General features: G+C 40.9%; 2 protein-coding genes across 19 annotated transcripts in view; one reads left to right on the top strand and one right to left on the bottom strand.

Moving 5' to 3' along the window:
- Positions 1–39: 39 nt before the first annotated feature.
- On the bottom strand, positions 40–9,818 carry GAPcenA (GTPase activating protein and centrosome-associated). 15 transcript variants are annotated; one of them, XM_031984831.2, is made up of 18 exons: positions 9,089–9,544; positions 8,881–9,019; positions 8,241–8,416; positions 7,970–8,144; positions 7,700–7,898; positions 7,438–7,621; positions 7,001–7,366; positions 6,646–6,921; positions 6,391–6,559; positions 6,072–6,313; positions 5,814–6,002; positions 5,576–5,701; positions 5,318–5,503; positions 5,061–5,235; positions 2,655–2,845; positions 2,535–2,594; positions 2,174–2,365; positions 40–2,102 (listed from the first exon to the last, which is right to left on the bottom strand). In XM_031984831.2, exons 3-18 carry the CDS (start codon positions 8,406–8,408, stop codon positions 1,875–1,877), a joined length of 3,126 nt encoding a protein of 1,041 aa, XP_031840691.1. In that variant the 5' UTR covers positions 8,409–8,416; positions 8,881–9,019; positions 9,089–9,544; the 3' UTR covers positions 40–1,874. The 15 variants fall into 15 exon arrangements, with proteins under 15 accessions (XP_031840691.1, XP_031840692.1, XP_031840697.1 ...); XM_031984832.2 differs by having other exon boundaries at positions 8,881–9,015; XM_031984837.2 differs by having other exon boundaries at positions 9,247–9,544.
- A 581-nt stretch (positions 9,819–10,399) lies between these two features.
- The window catches only part of LOC116430580 (early estrogen-induced gene 1 protein), an 88,687-nt gene continuing 80,135 nt past the window's right edge, over positions 10,400–18,951 (top strand). For all 4 annotated transcript variants that reach the window (XM_031984916.2, XM_031984918.2, XM_031984917.2 and 1 more), the window contains exons 1-2: positions 10,400–10,610; positions 15,749–16,427. In XM_031984916.2, the coding sequence (XP_031840776.1) occupies positions 16,282–16,427 (146 nt within the window). In that variant the 5' untranslated portion in view covers positions 10,400–10,610; positions 15,749–16,281. The remainder of the gene's footprint in view (positions 10,611–15,748; positions 16,428–18,951) is intronic.

Raw genomic sequence — 18,951 nt, 5'->3', positions numbered from 1 at the left:
CATTTCCGCCCCACAGGTATTTCACTGAACATCGAGAGATAGACAGATACGGTTTGTTTGTTTATTTCAATAATAGTGGAATGACATTACAAGGTGTACAGTGATACATAGGTAGTAATTCTAAATCATTTACATATGATCTGTTAGTAGCTTAACCATATAGATATTGTTCATTTTTTTTAATCATTTTTCCTTTTAGTATTTACAGTATTATTCTTTGTCTTGTATAAGATGCAGGACTATTGTTCAGCTACTGTATGAGTCGCTACAGTGATCATAAACTTTGTTCTCGACTTCGTATATATTTTATATTTTAAAGTGTGTTTCCTTTTTTTTCGTTTCTCCAACGAGAATCGAAAGGAAAATCGGTAAACGGAAGAGGAAGTAGAATAATGGTCGCCACAATAATGGCACGATTACGTTGAAACCGTGTGGTGGTGAACCTATCGTGTCGTGGTGCTCGATGAGAGCGATCCGAGAACGAATCGACGCGCGGTTCTACCAAACAAAAAATGGCACTAATCACTACTCGATGATCTAACGAATGTGCTTTCTCGAGCGTTCCGCCCATTGCTCGCTCATCGTGTCGCAGAAGCGTGTACTTGGCTGGATGTCCGACTGAGTATCTCGATCTCAATTAGTGCCTTAACGTATTAATTTATGGCCTTGCGTCTACATCGTGTGGACTCTATTAGAAAACAGACCGTCGCGAACGTGAAAGAAAAATGGAAAAAACCAACGGGAAGATACGCGCGTCCGAGTATTCGTGATATATCGCGAGCTCGCGTTATAAAACCTCTCTGGACGTAGAAAACAATAACGACGCATCACTCGTTTACGTTACATTACATTACAATTACAGTACGTTTACGTTACGTTATGTCACATTGTTGTTAATTGTACGTATAAAAGGAAAACGAAATATAACACTATGAAATCATACCATTTCTCTCAGTAGCTTGAACGGTATACTCATGACAATTCAAAGTCAGCCAGCGGCTTGAAATCAGATACCGATTCGCATTAAATGGAAAAACAAAACGGAAGAACCTAGTAACAACGTTTTACTTTGGAATGTCGTCGTGTCATGGACCGATGTAAAAACGTAACCCGCGAACGCGAAGGCATCTCGCAATCCTCTCCCATTCGACGTGGAGTATCTCTGATTTCTGCGGCCAGTGGCGTTCGTTAATCGCCCGCCGGTGATACTGTGTGTCACGCGTACAGTGTAGAATTCTATAACGCTTCTATAGTTCTCGTCTTAGACTAGTTTCATACAAAACGCGGTGTGTGTACTTATCGCTAACGTCTATGTGGCGTAACTTCCGTTCTCCTCGCCGTGGCCTCGCGTCGCCCACCTCTATCGATCAAACGATCGCCGAACAGTAACGCACCCCTAAAATTACACGTGAAACGTCCCGCCGAATCGCGGGGAACGGATTTCGAACGATAACGACCGACGTAAAAAATTCACGTAAAAATGAGTATACTCGGAATAGAGAGATAAAGAACGACAAAATAATGAAGGAAGAGTCAACAAACTTGAACAAGAAATATCTCAAAATCGAATATCAATGTGTTGCCGGGATAAAGCTGTCCTCGCTAGAAGCACGTGTGAGGAACCCGAGACGAAAAGTACAACCGAGCGTGTTCTCACCGGACCAAGCGGAATACTACGTTGTGTGAATCGTGGACGTACATTGCGTATTCGAGTTTCGCAATTCGAAACAGCTTTCTTGCCCTCGCCTACGAAACGAGTCTCCTCTGTCCCTTATCACCCCCGCGTTGCCTATTCCGTCCGATTACGCTGTCATTGCGCGTCAGTATTTTCATTATTTCGAGACAACGCGCGCATTTTCTTGCACCGTATCGCATCACACAACCTCTTTATCGCGAGCGTTGCGGTAATGGGAACGTAACAGGTTAAAGACGTCGCCGCTCGGCGCGCTGTCCTGTCTCAGATCCTTCATCAAGGAAGGAGCCATCGCTTCCCTCTTGTTCGTCGCCTCTTTTATACTCGACAGAGTTTTGCTGAGCCACGGCCAGCTGTTCCTGGCTGCTTGCAACTCGGACGCAGTCGCGTGTAACTGATGCGTCAAATCCTGTAACGTGGACAACAATTAGCTTCATGTTCATAGCAGAATCGCGTTGGACAAGTGGCAAGTTCGTTCACCTGATTCCTGCATTCGGCTTCGACGTGAGCCAACTTGGTCTGAGCCAACTCCACCTCCAATTCTCGCACCCTCTCTCTTGCTCTGTCCAATGTGGGATCTATTCTGTTCTCCAACGGGTGAGAAATGTCTGCCAGCACGTTAGACGACTCTACTATGCCACTTCTGCACTTTTCGCATTTTGAGGCCATGGACTACAACATATAAAAGCATATGGACATCTGAATCGCGTTGATTCATGGTAACGTTTCAGCTACCGTGAAGCTAGCTGTAAAAATGTGACGACGTGTCACTTAGTGGAAAGTCAATGTAATTGCTTCCGGTAACTAAAGGATTCAAGGTCTATATAAGTCCATTCCTTACCCGTAGCACACTGAGGGTAGATTTCGCGGCATTATAGTTGTCCTCCAGACGTTGACAGATCTGTAAAAAGCACAGTGTTCAAACAGCTTCCTATTGTTGTCCAATTGATTTTTCATGTACCTGCTTGTATTCAGCAATGATAACGTTACTCTGTCTGTTCTCTGCGTCCGCCCTTGCCACTTCCCGTTGCAACATCTCTTTCACTTGAACCAACTCCGCTTCCAGCCGCTGCTTCTCCTCTTCGTTCCTGGCCACCGTGCCTCTCAGTTGTTCCACCTCATTACTGTACTCATCTGCGTTCTCCTGGGCTTCTGTACCGCAAAAAATATCTTGTTAGGGTTGCGCACGTCATATACGTGGAAATATTTCGAAACCACGTGTTTATTTTTCACACGAGAAACACGGTGCCATGCTATAGTCGAATTTCATTCCGACGCCGCAATTGTTAGTATGATCTTACTTGTTATTAACGTCTTTACAATGTGGCTCATCATTCCGCAAACGAAACGGTAAAAACGCTTATGGCCCCGACGTTACTGGCGGACATGCGATATCTTGCGAGAGCAGATACCGATGTCCCGCCACGCATTCCCACCGCGTTGAACGTATCATGACCAATTTTAAACTGCTGGCACAGCTGTTACATAGATGCGTGTATACTACCTGCTATAGTTAACAAACGCGCAGATAATGGCCGTTGATAAACAAAATGTAGACACCGCCAAGTTACGATTGGAAAGGCTTATCGTGAACGATTCACTTCTCGATGACGCATTTTCATAAACGCTTAAGATTACAGAACGCCCGATGTTCCCAGTTCACAATTACATGAACGTGTTAATCGGTTAGTTTAGTTAGTCAAATGAAGAACAAGCCGAAAGCGTTTGTACAACTTTGTACGACTACGTGAATGCATGCGTCTCCAAACCAAAAGCGGGAGAAAAAAAAATATCGAAACGAAGAATGCATAGTCGGGAGAGGGGTTGAACACAGGTAAATTGACAAAAAACTAATAGACGGTAATTCTAAACGGACGATTTATTTCCAACAAAAGAAATAATAAATATCTTTCTGTATGTATATTTTATATACATACATATAAAAAAAAAGAGTACTCACAAAACAGTGTTCAATAGCAGCGTAACACAGCCGATTAAGCGTGAAAGAAATTTTGGTTTTTGCTTTCTCTAGTGACGAGCAACGGAAAAAAAGTCCATCTTAGAATGTACAAACGATTACAAAAATAAATATAAATTTCGGCAAAGAAATCTGCTTGTGAACAAAGTTGTACACTAATTGCAACGTTTAGCGAGCGATGCTTTTCTTCTTCTTGAAAAGAAAAAAAAAATGTAATCTCTGATTCAATGCTCGTTGAGCGTTTACGAAACAACGCCAGCACAAGTAAAGCGTAACAGAACCGATCAACGAACAAAAATTATGCCCTATCCTGCACGGTAAATAGGCTTAACATTGCAACAGCTATGAGATTTCAACCAGTCATCGTAATCTCCTGTGATCGTAATGCTTTCTGGTTGATATCGTGACAAATTAACGAGACATAAAGTGAACTACAATAACGAAGGTACTAGCGTGCATTGTGTTACGATTCGACAACCGGTTGAAATCTCATGCTCGTGCACAATATTATCACTGAACTGACTCATCTATCAGTGTATTTATACAAGTTGCGGTACCGCAGTGTCTAACGCCGGGTTCAACAGCATCGAGATCGTGTGAGATCCTACGCGCAGAAGCAAAAACAAATTCGTTCTGTAGCGCAACAAACATTACGTACGAAAAAAATGAACTTTCATTCAGCGACGTTTTAATAATCACCTAATACTTTTTCTCTTTTTTTTTGGTAGGTGTCTCGTTAACGACTATATACGCCATTTATTCTTTTCGAATAGAAATCGCGTTTCGCTACGTAATTCTTAAGGTTCATGTAACATTAAGAATTTCCTAGCGAGCAACCACCACCTGTACTGTACAATAGAAAATAAAATAATATTTTGCAATGGTTCGTCAGACTAGAAAGATGACGCAGTTTATGCGTACGAGTTACATAAACAGAAAACTTATCAAATGCGTCACTACCATCAATGTGATGTACCTCGTTTAAATCTTTAATAAACGATCGATGTTTTCCTTAAAGAAAGAAATCGTCGAGACTAGGTTCGAGGGTGTACGTTACTTGGCCTATTCTACTCTTAGCGAATGCAGAAGTCCGCGTGAATAAAAATAAAACTGTTTAAGCAATTTTTTTGCGCAACTCCGAAATTCGCAAAATTGAAACAACAAATCGGTGTTTCGAAGCTAGCTGAGAATTGCCGGGGTGGGGCTGGATCGTGTAAGCTTCAGTGTATTCGAAATAAATTTACAACCACCTGACGTTGTTCTTCAGCTCTTATACAAACTGCACATGCATATAAGACAATACCGGCCTCCGTGATATCAAAGAATTTAACGGGTGTACAGTGGCATTAGTGTGGGTCTGTGTGGTTCAAACATAAAATATGAAGTTACCTTTCAGAGCCATAAATTCTGCCTCGTACTTCTTCAGTTTCTTTAATGTAACCGAGCAGGCTAACTTCATTACGTAGCGCGACACTTCTTCGTTTCGACAACGCTTTGGCAAATGTACCCGAAAGTACTTCAGTATACTCTCGAAATCCAACTGAAGCAGTTCCTTTTTGCATAACTACGGAAAAAGAACAGCCGTTTTCCCATGACGTGTTCCATTCAGATAGCAATGTATTAGGATAGCATGTTTGACATCTTACCATTAATAACGCAAGAGCAACTTGAAACAGTGTGTCAAGTCCTTGCAAAAGAAACACATCCAGAATGTGGAAAACAAGATATAGTGGAAACCTAGCTGTAAATAAAGTCAGAAACCATTGTGCAGCGAACATATGTGTCTCTACGCCACGATCGCAAAAGTGTTTATAGAGTTCTGGTAACTGATCCTAAAACAGCAATATTAATTTATGAATAGTCTCTATTTCAGCCATGTACTTTCAAGCAAGTTCACGACCTACCTCTATCAATCTATTAAGCTGATAAAATCTCATGTGAAGATTGTCAAATCTGTCTTTATATAAATCTCTTAGACCGTAGTCGTACATTAATTTAACCAGAACGCAAAATGCTTGTTCCTCCGGCATCTACAAGAAATATCTAATGTTTTTCTTTGTCATTAAATTCCTTAATAAATCTCTAACAGTTGTCTCGAATACAATCCTTATGAACTTTATGATTTGAATGATGATTACTTACATGGAGCAGCAAACTAGCAACTAGAAAACTAAGTCCCTGACAATATCCAACTTCCTCATCGTACACTGCATACGCTTTGCTTATTCTGTACAAAGAATCTTGTCCCAAACCGCCAGTTTCTTTGAAAAAGTCATGGGCAGGAAACGTTCTATTAATGTCTCGTAAAATGACGCTCTCGCAACTGCTCTCCTGTAAATATATCATATCATAGTTACCTTAAAAAATCCATTTACTTTCTTTTAAGTAGTCATGACTTACCTTAGTGATTAAAGTTCTGTACCTATCCATCATCTCTTGTGAATTATCGCAGTTGCTTAAGCGTTGCCACACTTCTCCGCGAAGAGCTTCAGGAATACCTTGCTTTGTAAGTTTTATCAGAAGCTTTGGACGTTGTTCATTAACTAACCAACTGTCCAAAACTTCTGCCCAATTTGCCAACTCATCCGCAGAACAATCTTTGGATACTTCGCCAGTACCACTTAACATTGGTTCATCGCCATCTATTCGTGGGTTTGAATATGAGTATATGATTAGTGTATTCACATTTTCATCAATATTTAATTATTTCTTTATCAACCTGAATCTATTTCTTCCTTCGGTGTAAGTGTGTCAATACTAGTTAAAGAGGGTGAACGAATCAGTGATGCTAAGTTGAGGGCAAGATTCAATCTGTTTCTGTCTAATTCTCCTGAGGTTTCTATACTTTGTACTTCATAGTGAACTTCCGCTCCATCTCCTGATATTACCTGGAAAGTAATCATTAATACTCGTAGAGTTGACAACACTTACAGCTATAAAAGAAAAATCTTTTTCCTTTTAGTTAATGTCTTACTTCTTTTGAATTCAGGTAAAATTGTTGTACGAGATTTCGTTTATTAAAATACCAGAATCTTTCGTTCTGTGGAAATATTTTCACTAATGTCTCTATTATAAACCTAACAGGTTCCCGAATACCACGTATTACTAAGTCAACAGCAACTGTTATATAGATCCTTCCTTCTCTAGGTGTTTCTACATTTAGCGTTTCCAATGCGGGGTCTGCCGGGTCCCAATGTCCGCATATGTTATAACATTGTTTATCTTGTATTACTGGACCGTCATTAACTTCCTAATGACGATAATTTTCATTTCTTTAATACAAACAACAATCCATCACTAATATATAAATAAGTTGATTTTTACATTACCATTTCAAGTAATCTCATATCGCTGTGTTTAACGTTACGACCAGGACTAAGAAGAACTCCAAAGCACCTTTCAACTTCAAGAGTAATTCCACCTTCTTTACTGGATACTTGCTGAATACTTAAACACACCTGTTTAGTGACATTACTTCGAAGTTTAAAACAATTTCGATCCTTAGGAACTGTACTGAAGCTTCCCTTCCCATCCTCTTCCTTTACTTCCATGGTTACTTCAAAAATAAATACTCGTGAGTTAACTTTTTCACTTCCATTATTAAAACCATTAAAATCACTTCCAGTTAAAGAACTGGTCATGGATCGTGGTATTCTGTGAAACGCTTTAGAAAAGCAAGCAGAAACTTGTCCCACCTACAACAGAATAAAACCTTTTCATATTAATTGATAGCGACATCGTTTTATACAAAGTGTGATAAACATACCGCTTCTGGTATATCACATCGAAAAACATGACACTGATAGATGGCAGACTCCAATGTATCCCCATGAGACCAAGTGAAAGCAAAACATGCTGCGCATGGTCCACTACTTTCACCACGTGCATAAAACAAGATACGTTGCACTTCATAGTGTGCAATTGGCTGTTGCGTAGCAGCATCATACAAACTGTATCATAGAAAGCGGCAACATGTAATGTAGTATGGACAATGATATTTTGATATAAGTTTGTTTAGTTATACATACACAACAGAACCTTGAGAACTACTAGGCACAGAAACTGATACTTTGATTCCTAAATTAAGAGTCTGTTCTGCGTTTAATACATTCATGTTGTGCTGAATTTCACATTCCAACTTTGGTGCATTTATTGCAGTTGATCCCAAGTATGTTACACCATTGAAAATAGTGCACTCTTGTTGCATTGGAGCTAAAGAATTTATTTCTATAATACAGATAGTAACTTATGTCTTATATTTATTAGGCGTTATTAAAGAAAGTATCAATGATTTATACCTCCATCAACATAATCTTCTGGTTTCATAATGTCTTGTTTTTCCGATGCAACCACACAAGAGCTTACATCATAAAATTTACTGCGTCCCACTGATTTCGGCTTTGGCTGATTTTGTTGTACACTGCTTACAATTTTATAGTCATTACTTTTCATTTTGGAGTCCTCTATTAGTACCTATGGTTGTTATCAAGTGCTCAAACATGTATTGATAAATACTTAGAGATAAAGATAAGTTTTCTCTATACACAAATATAAGCTTTATATGCAAACCTCGCGCAAATTATTTTGAAGATCTTCTAGGTTACCGTTGTTGGCAATTTTTAACATTGGTTCAAATAAAGTTTGTTGTTCTTTCCCATTGCCTTTATCATTTACAAATTCATATTCGTCGCTTGTCGCTACAGATTCCATTGATTTAACACTGATACTATCCTCCATAACTATGTCTACAATATGGCGAAGAAAATTCTTACATTAAAATCACAAGTAGCAACGGTAGGAACAACATTATTTAGTCTGATAATTATTTTGCGAATATACATCTACATATAAAAATCTATATATATATATATATACACATATATGCATATATATACATATATATATATATGTGTATATATGTGTATATATATATATATATGATATAAAAAAGAAAAGATTATAATAGAAAGTAAACAATAAAAGCACCAAATATGTACTGTGTAATCAATCTTCCACATAAGTACACAATGAAAGTAATGATAGAATCAATTACACTCTGCTTATCGATACAAAAAATGCATAATATTTGTGTTCTATTTGTGGAGTATCATTGAATCAGAAGAAGAATGTGCCTCCCATGAGCGATTATACTCTACAAGCTATCACTTAGATATAATTTAATTGTTTATTCTTAGTAATCTGAGAATACCATTTGAGTAACGAATTCGATGAAAAGCTACGACGAACGATTACGAATTTCGTGGGGATTCCCTGACTGGTAGAACGTCAACTTTACAATTTATCAACATGACCTTATTCGTGTTCCAGAAGAATAATGCACTAGCTGCCTGTCGAGAAGCAAAATAAGTTTCGCGCGTGTCAAAATCCCGTACAACATCATTGAGAAGCACACTAACTCGAATTTATAATGTCGAATCGCCAGTTGAACGTTTCGGTTAATCATCTGACACGTATTTTTGTGCAAAATAAGAATCGTGTCCCCGTCTAGTTGTGTTTGTAATACGTTCTTATTTACTCGGTTTTAATCGTACCCCCAGCAAAGAACAGGGATTACCCTCTCGCTGAATTGAAAATTTACGGGGACACCGGTGCCTCTTCTCGCGATATCGTTCATTAAAACCGCGGACACACCCCGATTCCTCGATCTTCTCATCGATCTGTCCACGTTCGCACGGATTTTGATCAAATCACTACTAAATGTTTACATGATTTCACTCGTCATTGAAACGATGCCGTTTGACAGAAAAGAAAACCTTGGCGTCGGCCATTTGAGCACTAAGGTCCCGGAAGTCTGGTTCGCTATGACGAATTGCGGACCGCTGGCCTCGAAGCGCGCAACAATTTCGAATTCATTTTAACGATTCACACCTTTTCACGAGTCTCTGTTACTTCTTCACTTGCAAACTGAATTGTTCACATCTTTTCTCATGAATGCGGCAATTATTGGTACTACAAACTATATCCTTGGCGATATGAAAACTCAATCACGCAAGATCAATGCTTTCATGAACAATGCTCGCATGCCAGTGCAACGTTGAATGATGCTGACCATATTTAGTAAGTAACATTGACGTTAACATCAATCTGTTACCATCCGTTAAATGTTATCTACTTTACTAAGTAATTACAGTTCTTCCCCCAAACGCTTGTATCACAGACGAAGTATACCTCGTCTGTGTTTGTATGTTTTCTTAATACATTTTGAATCTGGCGAAACAATATGGAGTCTGCCAAATGTTGACGATTCTAGAGGATTCGTTTGTATTCGCTATTAACTACAGAATAGCTGCATAATGAAATGTCAACTGTTTAATAATTCTAAATACAGTGGGCATGGTCGATAAAGAAGCTATTAAATCAGGAAATCGTCAACATCTGCAGCTCAGTTCCATTAACATCACAAACGTTGTTCCGCTGTCTACTCCGAGAAGGATAATCACGATTGATCGCGTAATTGATTTACATTTGTTTTTTTTATATTTTTTCTCCTAAAATAATTGCCACGATTAGATAAAATGACGATCGTGTTAACAGACAAACGGAAATCATTCGACGGAAATTCATGTAGTTGTCCCGAGAATGACCAATCAGGGAACGCGATCAACGTTATATCGTCTCGACCCGTGGACCAATGGAACCGTCTTTTCGGGAAAACCTGTAAGAAGTTACCGACAGGTGGCGCAGCAGCGTTGCACACTGAGCTGGAATCGAGACGCGTCAGTTAACAGACGACCTCCGTTCCGTCGAATGTGAGGAAGCTTTTCTTTTTGTCTGTGAAAATTTCGGTGTTCTCGGTATTCGGAGGCTGGTCGTTGGTTCGCGTATCTCGAGGGGCAAGCTTGTGTAATCATGAAAAGTGTGAGACTGTGCGAGATCGGCTAGTATCAACGGCAAATAAAGAACGAGTCGGAGACGAGAGTAAGTACGAGCATTCAGACAGAGCACTCACGGCTTTTTTACCTATGCTTCCTTTTCGGAGGCGGGCGTCGCGTATCGTCATTAATAATCTCGCGATCGCGAACGCGATTCCGTCGGCACCGAGGCACCCGTCTTCCGTTCCCGTTCTCATGAAATTTGACAGATTTGAGGGTGGGGGGAGGCAGAACTTGTGCACACCGTCGCGAAACGTCAACGGGAAAACGAAAGAGGAGAGGTTATAAAATCAAGACGGAACAGTGTCCTGCACCTGCCATCGTGAGACGATAGCTTTTGCATTATCTATGGAGCATCGTAACGCTGCCCCTCTCTCGAAAACGGTTCTATGTCGCTTTCGGTGCGTCGCGTCCTCGGGGCACCTCAGAATCCGTGCCATCGTTTCAAAAGATCTTGCAACTTTAACCTGTTAACCGAGTAACTTTTCAATGAAGACATCGTCGAAACAAACGTGAATACAATGCAGCTCGTACTATCGTCGATTTCAAGTTGTAGTTCAGTGTAGCATAAATCGGGGGTAAATAAGGGAAAAAAACGAGAAAGTGGAAAATAACGTTGAATACAAATAAATTAACCTTAGGGTGAGGATAGGGGAAGATACTTTCCGGTCCCACCGATTAAGAAGTGACAAGACGTTATTTCATATAGAATATTTTTTTTTAAATTATAGTCGTGCACGTCTTTGACAAAAATTTTTTTTTTAGTTCAATGAAAATAGTATTGCTAACAGAAAATGTCGAAAATAAATGATTATGTACGGTAATTCTACTTAACCCAGAGTTAGCCCATCTTCCTTGGTTAATAGGTTAACGACGCGTTAGCTTCGAGAATTTCTCTGTGTCTCGGAAGAATGGAAAAAACGAATTGAATTCGTCCACTGGCGAACGAACACACGACGCGATTATTTTGTTGCATTTCGTTTGTAATAATAAAGTAATTTATCTCTCGTGGGGTGGGAGTTGCCGAGAGTGTGCCCGCGGGGTGTGTTATCGACGACATCGCGACTCATATCCGCGGATCTGTTATTGGGGAACGGACTTGAACCGATGAAAACGATATATCACGTTACTTTATCTTTAGAAAAGCTCAATGTCAGCTTCAAAATGTCATCGTGATTATTCACGCGTCATTTCTAGCCGAGCCGTTGCGTGCCTCCTCGGACTAGGCTCAGAATAAATAACCGGGATGCTTTTCGAACGTTGCGAGCTGTCGGTTCGTTTCTTTTTTCGCGGTTTTTTGACGCGTACTCGTCGAGAAGATAGTTGTGTCAGACAATCGGGGGGTTGCCAACGTTCTTTGCGTCATGAAGCATAGAACGTTGTAGATGTTCTGGTACTTATCTTGTTAACTGGCTGACTGAAAAATAAATGAGAAATTCGTATCCATGAAATAAAATGTAGGAATCATTATTTGCGCAAATAAAAGAACGCGGAGGAAGTTTCATTAAAAGAGATTTTGAATATATAAATGAGAAATTGTTAATTTTTATTCGATATAGTTACGATTTACTAAATAATGAATATTACATTTTCATGATTTTACTTTTTTCATCGATTTTTATTTCATTAAAAGTAAAAGGGTAACCAACGTAAGAAGGTTCGCTTTCTTTGTTTATTTTGAGGTTAGAGTCGTTCCTTGTTCCATCGTTCCGCGTCATGTGGTTCACCCCATAGATTCGGAACGTAGTGCGAACACGTGACAACAGTTCGTTTGACTTTTTAATCGGGAATGATGATTTAATTTGTCATCGGAAAATACTTTTAATGCGCTTAATAATGAACTTTCAAAATTATCAATAGTTTTTTGGTGCCATCATGTTGGTACTGCATCTTCAGATGTTCATCTCTTCCCATTTCTTCAAATCAATAAAATTCGTAGTACGCCGTTCGTGACTATAGTGATGTCGAAACAACTCGCATTTGCCGCGTGTACAACGAACATTAACTAGTTTCAGTAATTATAACCCATTTATAGCCGGTCTTTTCAAATGGTAACAATTAGAAATCTTCGTGCAGGTGACGTAATGTTTCGAAATTTACCGCCCAAAATGTGTGAGTGTGAAAAAGGTACTAATTACATATTTGTTACACGCGCATGTTTAACAACTACCACAGTTCCGCCATAAAATTTACTAGTTTTTATTTGAAATTGTATAAATCTGTGTTGCGACTTTCAAAGTTCCCTGTACCTGATAGAAGACAAAACATTTTATTGAATTTTTAAAATTATTCGTATAATGTTAAACTCGTCCTATCTTTAAATCAAAATTTAACAAAATTTCAATGATTTATTATCTAGGTTCTTCAGATTATGTAGATTCTTCTATATTACAGTAAAATGGATCGTCGCTTTAGGAAAATCTCGTTCGTATATGGACAAAAGCGCGAGCAACTGTGTCGTTTACTGAATAGAACCATAGTACGCAAAACTGTGCTCAATAAGGTTGCGAGACCCGTTCTGAGATAGCTGATTTACGAAATCGAAGTTTCTTTCGTCGCCTTCGGCCCGTTGCATTGGTGTCCCGTGAACGATTAAGAAATCGATTCGTTCGTAATTCGTACCCCTGTCTCTTGAGTATCATTGCGAAATATCGGTTCGATGAAATATCTACGAACTCTCGTCGGATTTGTCTCGATCAGTCGAAATCGAAATTTTGTAGAAAGTTCTGCGGTTGGAAAGCGAAACACCACAAACTTATAGTCTGCTACCTGATAACTTCTCTTCAACTTCCTCCTACTTAAAGGAATACCCCTGGGACTTTGAAAAGAAAATTTCATTTTATGTGTCATTTAGATAGATAGAAAGTAAACAACATGTATAGAACAACAACGAGAATATTTTTGCAAGACACATGTAAAGAATAATATCAAAATATCATAAAAGTCATCAGATACTTAAATATAACTTAATTTTCTATTTGAAAAATTTGGTGTTACGTGACCACTAGGTTTCCATATGATAAGTAAAATTGTGCACACGTATACTAGCCAATATACTTGAACGGTTTGAGTATCTGCCGCGATTAAACGCAATCTCGGCAATAAAGGTACGCGAATGTTACGGCCGACAATCGTCATCAGACATCATAATCAGTGTAGACACCGCTAAAACGATGTCTACGAAGAAACCGGGACGGACAAAGACGCCGGACGCAGATGACAGAGTTCCGTTATCATACTGGGATAATCCAGAGCGAACTTTTAATTGTTCGATCGTTATCTGCGTGACTCATCGATAAGGGACCATTTTTGTACCGCTGATCGAACCGATTGGTATCTTTGTCGTACCCAGGAAACTGACGCGCGAACCGTAACACCAATTCGCGGAGAAGATAACTGCGAGCGGAAGGAAGAAGCAGAATAGAATACTTACTTTTCGAACAGTCTTCGCTACCGTAAATCATTATCTTATCGAGTGAAATGTAAAATCCCCCTCTTCCGCCGTAGCGACAGCTATAAATATTCTATCATCAACTGCAGACTACGTGTTGAGACGTATTCTTTTTTTTTATCCTATTATTGTGTCAGGTCTAAGAGCTTTGTTTCACCAGCGATTGACCGGTAAATATAACGGGGTGAGTCGGGCGTTCAAAAATTCCAACCAAAATCCAAGAATCAATTTGGTGTAGTGTTACATAATGCTCTGGGATTTAAAGAATGAACTGGAATAGACTAAAAAGTAGTGGAAGTATAGTAGAACAAAAGGATTGAATAAGTTTCAACTCGCTTTAAAAAAAATCTCTTTCAAAATTGATCGAAAAGAAGGGAAGATTAGCTGAGGTTTTGAAAGGATTCGCGCATGATTGGCTGTGCAAACTCGTCGGAAGCGTTGCGAGGGGTTAAAGGCGATGCGTTCAAACCCGTCGCCGGGGCACCAGCCCGCGAACCCCCTTTGCTTCCCTCGTCACCCTCGGCGGCGTTTATAGTAGGCGACACACGGTGCTATTTTGTGTCAATGATCGGACGATTCATGAAAGAGTGGCTGGTCGAGGGCTGTTAATAATTTGTTCGTCGAGTGGAAACGGTTCTAGAGGCACCGGTGGCCGCGTCGATGCCTACGGTCACCTACTTTGCAGCTCGAAACATGACCCCAGGAAGAGCTTCGTTCGTTCGCCCGCATTTCCACCCGCAATTGGCCTTTTCGAGAGCGAACGGCTCGCGTCGTTTCGCGCGTTTTATCGTCGTCAGCATCGTTGGCGCGCGTAGCCGACGTTGCTTTTCCGCTCGACCGAAATTCATCGAGAATTAACCCCTTGTCTTATGATTTCTTCTAATGCTTCCGTCGTTGGAGCCGTTCTAGACATTAATCATTTATTAGACACAAAAGAAAATTCTCAGAATATCGTAGATCTGCATTTATTCCAAAGATAAACGGTTGACAAGGGAAAAAAAAGTACAATTTGAACTCGAAAGAGTGGAACGACATTTAATCCTTCTCACTCGGAAGTTATTCGTTAAAAATATCCAAAATTTTCGGATGAGATATTTATTTATTTTATTTCAATATTTCACGTATAGATGCATTACACAAAGTTTAATATTACATAGAAAACTTGATACTTTTGCTATATCGAATCGAGCGGTTGAAATTCACCTCTCAAGCGCAGAGTTCAAGTTCCTGTACAAAATCTTCGTCGTCGATTGGAGATTATAATACAAGGGGTTGATTCTATTCTCCGAACACGCGTGCTTCCGCTGCAATTTCAGCGTCGATAAGAAACCCAGCACGATAAACGTTCTCCAATCGTCCATCTGACCAAATAAGATCCCGGGCAGAGACCGTTGATCCGGAACACGATCAGGTTACGCTTCAAACGCGCGCTATCGAAGTGTTATTCAACCCCCGGCAGTCGGGTATAACGTTGGGCGGGGTTAAGATAATGTTCCCAAAAGGTCAGCGTTTATCGAAAAGCCTCAACAATGTGCACGGATAAAAACTCCCCCTGCCGAGGAGCTACCGGGTTGTAAACGAGCGGAGCACGGTAGCTATCTATCTAGCCGCGGATCAGCGCGTTCGTCGCCATTACACACGCCGCGATCGTTAAACACGTAAACACGGGTTCTCGCGTAATGAGTCCGAGTGTCCGCCAGTTTTTGTTATTGAACCGCCGGTTTAATTTGCAGTCTCGTCGGCGAGGATGGCGTGCAACGGTAATCGCCGTATCTGAGCGCCCGGACAAAGTGAAAGAGAGCGAGAGAACGGAAGACGAGGGATCGCGGAAGCACACGTACCCAGGGGAACGATGCTGTCGGCGAGGCATGTCGGGATGTCGAACGAGATCTGTTCAGCGGACGGCAAGCGTTCGAGTTCGTAGCTGGGGACCGGTCACCTGGTAGGACAACACCGCCTTCCCTCGCAACCAACAAGTTAGACCGAGGAGGAGGGAGTACGGGAAGACGAAAGAAGACCGTGATTCCGGAAACTACCTACTAGCAGAGTAGAAACAGGAAGATAAGAAATATTTTGGTAACTCTTAGCGGACGATTTAGCGGGTGCATCGGTGGGGGATCGTTTGGTTCAGCGCACGAGATCGGTCGATTGATCCGTCGCGGTTCCGGAGACAACCAGTGATCAGCCGGATCGAGGTCCTCGAGCCGCGCGATCGCAACGTAGTGGTGAAACGCCGGTCAAAGTGAAGTGCCCAGGTCTCGGTGAGATGGCCTTCATGATGAAAAAGAAGAAGTACAAATTCTCCGTGGAGGTGGACCTGGAGGAGCTGACCGCGGTGCCGTTCGTGAACGCGGTGCTGTTCGCGAAGCTTCGGCTGCTCGACGGTGGTTCATTTGTCGATCATTCGACCAGGTGAGTCAAAGTCTCCTAAGTTTCTCTCTTCGCGGTGCTAAAGAACTGTTCTCTCGTCGCGTTCGTGAAATTTAATAAGCTTCCAGCCGGCATTCGAGACAAGAAATGAGAGGGCATTGCCTTGCGATCATCACGATCACGTTCTTCCAGCAGATTGAGAAGTTTTACGACGATAATCTCGCAGTTGTTTGTTGATTTATTTGCACCGTAGCCTGCTGAAGATTCGCGCGTACGCGACGCGGAACGAAACTTCTTCTACTGGAAAATAGGAACGTCGAGAAAGTGTACTCGCGGCGCGCGGTGAATTTTTTTTTAATTCGCGGCTAATGGAGATCGCGTGCCTAAGCTTCGTCCACGGCTCGTTAGAGTTACGCTTATTTAAGCCGGCGGCTTGCTTATCCCGTCCGCTTTGATTCCTACGACACACTCGATTTCGTGAGAACGAAAGTTTCTTCTGGCCGAGAAACTTCGTTGCGTTTCTTTCGCGGATTCTCGTTAGGGTGTTCGCGTCGTGATTTTTGCGTTTTATCGCTTGCACGAGGCCGAAGAATCTTTTTCAGTGGCACTTCTCTCGATTCGTTCCCCTTTTCTTCGGGTTTACGAGTGCAGCCGTCTATAGTTTCACGAGCGAATAAAACAAGCTGTTATGATTGCCAGCGAACACTCCCATTCGATCCATTTACTGTTAGACGCGCCCTGTTTCGCGTCTGGGGCTGAATTAAACATCGAACCCGCGTGTTTGGAGCGAAGAACTTCGTCGTACCGTTCGTCGGGTCGTTCAGCTAGCGTTCAAGCGCTGCTGAGAAGCTCGTTTAAACTTGGACTTCGCAATACGCACGGGTTACCGTGTCTTTTTACAATAACCGTCACAGTATAACGTGGTCCCTTGGAATTTTTTAACGTAGAATTGCTTCATTTATTCATTCCAAACGTTGCACTTTTGTTCCGAATCTTTGGAGACTGCAATTAAACCTTTTTATGGAGAAATAGCGATCGCACCCGGTATTACGGAGATTAAATACTTATCGACATACTAAATCGATAAACGTTTCACCAATAAATGGACATAGTTTCCTCTGATAAACTGTAACTTTATGAATATACTTTAAATTTATTCTTAAGGCATCAGAGTATAGAAATATTGAAGCAAAATCCAATTCTTTTAAGTCTACATTTGATGAAATTTGTTTTACTTTCTGAATATTCCCAAATACTAATTCCAAAACTCTAAATAACCTCTGTGGACTTACAACTTCATCAAATTTGTCTACTTTCCATTTGAATTTCAAACTGCAATCACTTCGTCGAATGACTGGCTCACAGTGTCTTAATCATTAGCACCAATAAATCTTGAAGAATTTCGGTTTGTTCGATCAGATTCTTTCATTAATTACATTGTCGACCACCAGTGACCCACGCTGCATTATTGTTATCCGTGACCCGAGGCTCAATCAAGTCGCACGGTCGCTTTGCACCCTTGAGCGCGGCGTTCGTCGCTCGTTCGTTCGCCGGTGAACGGAGACACGTCGCTTCAAAGCGATTTAATTGACGCCGGCACTCGACGAACAGTTTCGTCTTCGCGACGAGAAGATCGATAAACCTTTCGTCGGTCGTCGGAGGAGGTAACGCGGCGCGTTTACGCATTCCGCTCGCGCGCGCGCGCCAGCTGCGAATGCACCGGGATGCATTTGCCCCCGCCCACGGCTGGCCGAAGAGCAGCATCGCGTGGCCCGGATGATGTTCTCTAATATTCTCGGAAGTCCCTCGTCCTCGAGCAAACGTTACAAAAGCTGCCTATCGAGGAAATCCTCTTCGCCGGTAATAGATTTCTCGGAGGAAAGTTGTTTCTGGCTCGAGCTTCGTCCACGGAATTTCCGGCTGCATTCCGCGTCTTCGCAGCTGTTTCACGCGACATTTTCCTCGTCGAATACAGTTATTTCTTTTGTGAGAAATGTCGCTTGAAACGTATCGGTGTTTCCCGATGAATCAGGGATTCGGGGATTTAATTCTTTACTGTAGCGAAGGAAACTTGTATTGATGTTTCGTTCAGTTGAATAAGAATGAACCCCTTGTCTTATGATTTCTTTCAGAACTGTGTTTGATAGAACCACTATGTCATTAATAATTTAGTAGAAACGGAAAAGAGTTTGATGCTAATTCTGTGTATACGTTTACTCTAAGGTCTGAAAATCGATAATAGACAAATAATATTTTATTTATATGAAAAATAAGTAAATAACATTTAGATTTACCGAATTCGGTTGAAAATTTTCTTCGCAAGTCTAACTCGATATTATAAGAGAAGGGGTTAATGTTGCTTGTTGTAAACTAATTGGATTAAGCGACTGTTTTGCTGTTAGTGTTTTTGTCTTGGTAAAATGGTAGATTGAAATAGTAAAATAACAAAGTAGCAAAACAGTACAGTAATGAAATAGTAAAGTAGCAAGGCAGTGAAATAAGGATATAGTAAAGTGGGAAAGTAGCAAACTAGTAAAATAGCTCTAACGATCATAGTCACGAAGAA

This window comes from Nomia melanderi, chromosome 11, assembly GCF_051020985.1.
Source record: "Nomia melanderi isolate GNS246 chromosome 11, iyNomMela1, whole genome shotgun sequence".
Taxonomy (NCBI): Eukaryota; Metazoa; Arthropoda; class Insecta; order Hymenoptera; family Halictidae; genus Nomia; species Nomia melanderi.
Note: the sequence above shows the minus strand (reverse complement) of the source record. Positions and strands in the feature narration are given on the sequence as shown.